The sequence below is a fragment of the Macrobrachium rosenbergii genome, chromosome 35 (assembly GCF_040412425.1).
Source record: "Macrobrachium rosenbergii isolate ZJJX-2024 chromosome 35, ASM4041242v1, whole genome shotgun sequence".
NCBI lineage: Eukaryota > Metazoa > Arthropoda > Malacostraca > Decapoda > Palaemonidae > Macrobrachium > Macrobrachium rosenbergii.
In genome coordinates this window covers 3383133-3390632 of record NC_089775.1, presented here as the reverse complement: position 1 = coordinate 3390632, position 7500 = coordinate 3383133, and the positions used below count along the sequence as shown (strand labels likewise).

The window sequence follows — 7500 nt, the reverse complement described above, 5'->3', positions numbered from 1 at the left end:
CGGAAGTAGGCCTATATCGTATTACCCTCTCCTAGGCCTAATCCTTTAATCCCAAAATACGAATAATTAAATGAAATTACAAAAAATTAAAAGAAATTACAAATAAATTAAAGGAATTACAAATAAACAGAGGAATTAAGTCGAGATAATTACGAGAGATTAAAAAAATTAGAAATGGCGCCTTGGTCTAGTCTGACAAATCATGATTTGTTATTTTAAAGCATTTTTTTACACCTAATCCAGATGTCCGAAGGATAAACAGAGAGAGAGAGAGAGAGAGAGAGAGAGAGGTTGTAAACATTATACTTGTTCCTTTCTCTCTCTCTCTCTCTCTCTCTCTCTCTCTCAAGAATACATAAATGTATCAATAATTATTCTCGTAATGTTTAATTCTCCCAGTTACCCGTCGAGAGTATGAGTCAGCATTAGTCTTAGAATTCTCTCTCTCTCTCTCTCTCTCTCTCTCTCTCTCTCTCTCTCTCTCTCTCTCTCTCTCTCAGGGACAAATAAATATACAACAATTTGTGTCTTTGTTACATTAGAGCCACCGGGAAAATATTGTAAACAAGAGAGAGAGAGAGAGAGAGAGAGAGAGAGAGAGAGAGAGAGAGAGAGAGAGACACGTGTTGCCATAATTTAGCGTGACACTCTCTCTCTCTCTCTCTCTCTCTCTCTCTCTCTCTCTCTCTCTCTCTCTCTCTCTCTCTCTCTCTCAGTGCTGTGATAGTAAGTAGATATATTCATAATTATCGAGATATTTCCCAAATTGCCAAGTCTAGGATATGAATCACAAACTAGGCCTAGTCTCTCTCTCTCTCTCTCTCTCTCTCTCTCTCTCTCTCTCTCTCTCTCTCTCTCTCTCTCTCTCAGGACAGCCCCGTAGACGCGAGAATTCCATCGCAAAGAATCAAGATAAAACAAAAACGGAATAAATAATGAATAAAAATACGACCAACTTTAGCACTAGACTCATCAACAGAGTTCCCTCAGACACGCGACAAACTCTTATAAAAAACAAAAAAAAACGACTATTTCTGTCGCTTTTGGCGGTCGTTATGCAATTGTCGCTCATTAGATAAAGGGGGAGGGAGCTGGTTTAAGGGGGAGGGAGTTATTATTAAGGGGGGGGACTCCTATCACGAGCCGTAAGGGCGGAAATCCCACTTCAGAATCCTCGGAAGGGAAAACGTCCTGTTTCTCGAATTTAGAAATTACTGTCTGAATGCCCTGAGTAAAATCCAGCTGAGAGAGAGAGAGAGAGAGAGAGAGAGAGAGAGAGAGAGAGAGAGAGAGAGAGAGAGAGAGAGAGAGAGAGATTGTAAGGAACAAGTACATGTCACAATCAAAACGGTTATTATCAAATTATTATTACACACATTCCTGTTCTCGTCTGAGGCAACGCATCACCAGAGAGAGAGAGAGAGAGAGAGAGAGAGAGAGAGAGAGAGAGAGAGAGAGAGAGAGAGAGAAGAGAGAGAGAGAGAGAGAAAGGAACAAGTAAATGTAACATTTTATAATACCAAATTGGCATTCTACACTTCCAATTCCTGGTAATACTTCAACTGCCTAGTTACATAAGATTCAATATATGATTTTCTCGTGACCTGACCTTGCCCTCTTATGTTTGTGAGGTCACGGGTCAAAGTAACGAAGCCCCTGAGGTCAAAGGTCAGACTTACGAAGCCAGGTCATTGGTCAAATGAGTGAATAGGCCTAAATAAGTTTCAGATATGAGAGTATCATAGTAAGCTAGGCTGATAATGGTAGCCGTTGAATTGAGAGAGAGAGAGAGAGAGAGAGAGAGAGAGAGAGAGAGAGAGAGAGAGAGAGAGAGAGAGAGAGAGAGAGAGAGAGAGAGAAAGTCCTCTCCAGTGTGTAGGCGGTTTTGGGCGTATCCACTCTTTGGTGGCTTAGGAAGGATGACTTGTGATTATAAATTCATATATATATATATATATATATATATATATATATATATATATATATATATATATATATATAGAGAGAGAGAGAGAGAGAGAGAGAGAGAGAGAGAGAGAGAGAGAGAGAGAGAACAAGCAATTAAGAGAATAATTATCACCTCATTTAGATCGACACTGCGAAGGAACTTTGATAGACCGATGTATACCTATTTGTGCCTGTGTGTATGTTAGCGTATCTGTGTATGTGTGTTACCGACTTCCCAGAAGCTGCGTAGGTGCGGGCGTGTATGTGTACGTGTATACGTGTATGTGTGTGGGCGTCAGCGCGTGCGAGGGCGCGCACGCGATCACGCCCTTCGAAGATTTTTACAGTTAGGAGAAAGGGCGGCAACTCTATAAGTACAGGAGTGGATTAAAGAACGGTCGGGTATTGGAGTGCCCAGGTCCTCGTTGTGTGCAAGGGAGAGAGAGAGAGAGAGAGAGAGAGAGAGAGAGAGAGAGTGCCGGCCGGGGAAACAGGACAGGCCCGACATGTATCCCGAGATTCCGGTAAAACTCGCCGTGGAGAAATGTGTCAAGATCGTGTGTCCCTTCCCCCCTTTTTAAAGGGGGTATAAGGGGGTAGGAGGGGGGGGGTTAGGTGAGTAAGGTCACCTCTAAGTCAAGGTCAGTGGGTAGGGTAACCCTATCGTTCAATTTCCCTTTTATTCGGCGTGTGAATTGGGTTTTATATAGGCCCGTGCGTACCAGTTTGACGGGGCCACGACCCTGTTTCGATTTCATTTTCGCTGAGAAACATTACGTAAAATGTATCTATAAACTCTCTCTCTCTCTCTCTCTCTCTCTCTCTCTCTCTCTCCAGGTGGCGCCATCTGTTGGGAAGTCTGAAAAAAACCGTTTGTTTGTTTTCAAGTTTTTTTGAATTTTTTTTTGAATTTCCGAAACGCTTTAGACAGATTATTTTCATCTATTATAAACAGAGAGAGAGAGAGAGAGAGAGAGAGAGAGAGAGAGAGAGAGAGAGAGAGAGAGAGAGAGAGAGAGAGAGAGAGAGAAATTAAACGGTAGGCCTAATTATCGTCAATCCCAGGTAGGCCTAATGATGGTAAACCCCCCAACATCACAGTTATGTCTTAATTATTGATTAAATCCCCTTTATAAGAGACGTTATTTATATGAAATATGAAGGTTTAGGTTGTAATTATTATAATAATATTAATAATGATTAATAGTAATTAATAATAATAATAATAATTGAATTACGATAACTAGACATACCTTCAATTACCGGTTATGGAATCTCAAAGAGCGGTAAGATGATACGTCAATGTGGGTACCATCATTCTTGCATTACGGGAGAGAGAGAGCGAGAGAGACAGAGTGAGAAAAAGAGAGATAGAGAGAGAAAGAGAAAGAGAGATATAGAGAAAATAAAGATAAAATAATTGGCCGGACAGGAGAGTAGTTATAAAATGATCGGTCTAATCCGACCTGGCTCTGTGGTCGATTTTGTAAGGCGAAACCCTTGATTGGGGAGGGTTTTTTTAAAGGGGAGGGGGTTGAGGATTGGGGAAGGGGTTGTTGCCTTAGTGTCTTCCCCCCTTACCTATATTCCCCCTCCCCCTTTCCTCCTCCCCCCCTTCCCGACTTCCCTATGGTTTTGCGCTCGTCTGAAGTTCGAGTCACTTTCCTTAGTACAAGTTTGATTCAGAGTTCGATAATTGATGATTTTAAACGACTGTTTCGTTAATTATCTTTATTATTATCATAGAATGAAGTAATATAATAATAATAATAATAATAATAATAATAATAATAATAATAATAATAATAAAATAATAATAAAACATCCAAATGGCTGATCTCGGAGCTGTTGACTTTAGCCGAGATAATTGTCTCCAGAAATTTCTGGGTGGTAAATCCATTAATCCGGGCTTGTATATTAAATCTCTCTCTCTCTCTCTCTCTCTCTCTCTCTCTCTCTCTCTCTCTCTCTCTCGGAGATATTCATTCCCCGCTTAAAGGGGATTACATTAGTTTAGGGTTGATTGGAGCCACGCCCATAAGTAAATCCGCCGGGTAGATCTCTTGAAATCCCCTTTGAAATCCCTACGTCGTTATTAGGTAGTGACTAAGGAGTAGCCATTAGGGGTAGGGGAGGGATTTAAGGTACACCTGATACGGGATTTATATAATTTTGTATGAGATTTATGTGGATTTAAGTCTTTTGACGTCAGTGTAGGTCTAGGGAAGGGGGTTGGTTAGCCACCTTGATCTCGGCAGCCGTTTGCAGACCGATAAATCTCTCTCTCTCTCTCTCTCTCTCTCTCTCTCTCTCTTCTAGAAAGCCCAAGTTTATGAGTTCCCCTTATATGCGTTTTTTACTCTCTCTCCCTCCCTCCCATCCTCTCTCTCTCTCTTTCTTACAAAGCATCTACGCAAGTGTTTATGCTACGTTGAGTCTAATAATCCTCTCGGCTCCTTGCTCTCTCTCTCTCTCTCTCTCTCTCTCTCTCTCTCTCTCTCTCTCTCTCAAGACTTTTACCAAGGCAACATAATTCTATGTTATTTTTCCCCTCTTGTTGTTCATTTCACATTCATGAATAACGTATACGAAGTCTCTCTCTCTCTCTCTCTCTCTCTCTCTCTCTCTCTCTCTCTCTCTCTCTCTCTCCCAGACTGGTAGTATACTTGGAGCTTATTTCCATCCCATTTTGCCTATTTTAAATTCATGAATACCGTATGAAGCTCCTTAACGCTTTCTCCAGAGAGAGAGAGAGAGAGAGAGAGAGAGAGAGAGAGAGAGAGAGAGAGAGAGAAACAAACAAATATCTCTCCAGTCGAGATTTCGTAATATTTCCCGCCAAGAGTTGGCGTCGGGGCTCTATAGCCCGGGCATGAAAGCTTACTTTCAACTTTAGTCAGATTATGATGCCCTATGCCCTGTGCCCCAGACAGGGGGGCGCCTTTTATGTACTCTGGGGGAAGGGGGGTTCTCCCCCCTTCTTCTTGGGGGCTTGCCGTTGAAAGGGAAAGGATAGAGAGAGAGAGAGAGGGAGAGAGAGAGAGATATGAACAGTACAAGAACCGTATCTCTTTGTGCTCATGGGAGGAAGTGAGAGAGAGAGAGAGAGAGAGTTTCCCTCTTCCGTTATGTCTTTAGTATCATTATTATGAGAGAGAGAGAGAGAGAGAGAGAGAGAGAGAGAGAGAGAGAGAGAGAGAGAGAGAGAGAGAGAGAGAGAGAGAGAGAATATACCTCGGCCGAAGCTTCAGATATCAAAGCATAGCGTATTCAAAGCATAGGCCTATGTTCCTTATACCACATTTCGGTGATTATTAACAAAAACAAGAGGCCTAACTTTCTCTCACTCGTTTATATACGTCTGTTGTTGTTGTTGATTGTGATAAACAATCACAACAAACAACAAACAACAACAAATAACGATCAAATTGTCCTTGTTCGGTTATGGTACTAAGGTTGTATATTGCACATTAGCGCGTGGGCGCCATGTTCACTTTTGCCTTTCACTCCTCGAGAGAGAGAGAGAGAGAGAGAGAGAGAGAGAGAGAGAGAGAGAGAGAGAGAACGTTACGCTCGGGTACGTAGGAGACGGTAAACGGTACAAAGAAATCTTTCTATTTTTCTTTCTCTCTCTCTCTCTCTCTCTCTCTCTCTCTCTCTCTCTCTCTCTCTCCCTAGAGAAATATATATATTTTATATTATTTACAAAATATATATAATAATTTCATGCTAAATTAATATATATTACAATTTTTAAAAACTGACGTAGGTAGGCCTAAAAAAATTCTTTTTATATTGCCTAAAAATAAATCTACTTCCCGCCCTATAAGCAAGAGCCCGTGCTGGCATAAAGCCAGGTATTTAAACAGCAAAAATATTAATGTATAAAAATACATCGATAAATAGGCCTATTGGTCTATATTTTCCGAGATGTAAAAATGACAAAAAAATGGATTTTTCAATTTCTGGGTCTATTGAATGATGTGTTAATGTATGTTGTATGTGTGTTTGTGTATGTGTGTTTGTGTGTGTGTATGTGTGTGTTTGTTGCGTGTGTGTGTCCCAATTTCACCCGCGTCTAACCGTTCCGTTTCTCAATCTATAATGGAACCTTCGTGATATTATGTGTCGCCATTGTGATTTGGGTGTATGATTCATTTCCAGGTATTTGATGGTTCTCTCTCTCTCTCTCTCTCTCTCTCTCTCTGTGTGTGTTTCCGGGTAGTATGAGTCTATCTCTCTCTCACTCTTTTCCAGAGAGTATTGTGAGTCTATCTCTCTCTCTCTCTCTTTCCGGATAGTATGAGTCTATCTATCTCTCTCTCTCTCTCTCTCTCTCACTTTTTACAGAGAATGTTTCTCTCTCTCTTTTCCAGAGAGTATGAGTCTCTCTCTCTCTCTAGATGAGTCTATCTCTCTCTCATTCTTTACAGAGAATATATTTTTCTTTATTTAATCCAGAGAATAAATCTATCTCTCTCTCTCTCTCTCTCCAGGACCGACCAGCGGACAGAGAAACACACACACACAGGCGGAAGTCGACGCCATGTCGTCGACGCTCCCGCGCACGCGCAGTGTCAGCGCGGCTTCGTCGACGTCGAGCGCCGCCTCGACCAATAAGGTGAGGGTTTTAAATTCTTTCATTTTTTTATTTTGTTTACATGTGACGTCATATGTCACGTGACATAGTCGGAGGTTGCTCTCTCTCTCTCTCTCTCTCTCTCTCTCTCTCTCTCTCTCTCTCTCTCTATCTATATATATATATATATATATATATATATATATATATATATATATATATATATATATACACTCACTAATTTCCCACTTTCCCTACATGACCAAGACATCCTGCACTGATTATCCTCCCATTTTCCCAGTTTCCCCACATGACCAAGACATCTTATGCCCTTTATTGTCAGATATCTTAATCAATCATTTACCTGCTGCCTTCCCCACAGGATCGCGTCCGGCCAGTGTCGCTGTGCGACACCTCCTGGACCAGAGTGACCGGCCAAGAGATCCGACAACACCAGCTAGTGCGATCACCCTCCCAGGCCAATAACCTCTGCACCACCGTCCCCCAGAGCCTGGTCGTCCAGAACCTGGGGGGGAGACACACCCCCACCAGAAGTAGCCTGCGACACTCGCGGATGCTCGTCATGGCCAGGAACGGGAAAGGTGAGCGGGGTTGCAGGCCCATCACTGTCGAGTTGTCGTATTCTCCGCGACTATTACTCTTCCTTTGGCGTTGCGGAGTTCAGGGTCTGAGGGTACCGTAGCTTTGTTTATTGATTGTTATTCCTTTGGCGTTGCAGAGTTGAGGGTCATAGTGTAGTGTAGCTTTGTTTATTGATTGTTATTCCTTTGGCGTTGCAGAACTGATGGTCGTAGTGTATTATAGCTTTATTTACTGATTGTTATTCCTCTGGCGTTGCAGAGTTGAGGGTCATATTGTACTTTAGATTAGGATGATTGAGGCTTCATTATTATTCAGCTTTGTGGTGACAGTGATAAGGGTTTTATCTCAGGGGGCGTATGCTGGGTGAGTGT

General features: G+C 41.9%; 1 protein-coding gene across 3 annotated transcripts in view; it reads left to right on the top strand.

The window, feature by feature from the left end:
• LOC136856358 (uncharacterized) overlaps positions 1–7500 on the top strand; it is a 19150-nt gene that overhangs the window by 2923 nt on the left and 8727 nt on the right. For all 3 annotated transcript variants that reach the window (XM_067134144.1, XM_067134141.1, XM_067134143.1), the window contains exons 3-4: positions 6444–6568; positions 6909–7128. In XM_067134144.1, coding sequence (XP_066990245.1) covers positions 6494–6568; positions 6909–7128 — 295 coding nt within the window. In that variant the 5' untranslated portion in view covers positions 6444–6493. The remainder of the gene's footprint in view (positions 1–6443; positions 6569–6908; positions 7129–7500) is intronic.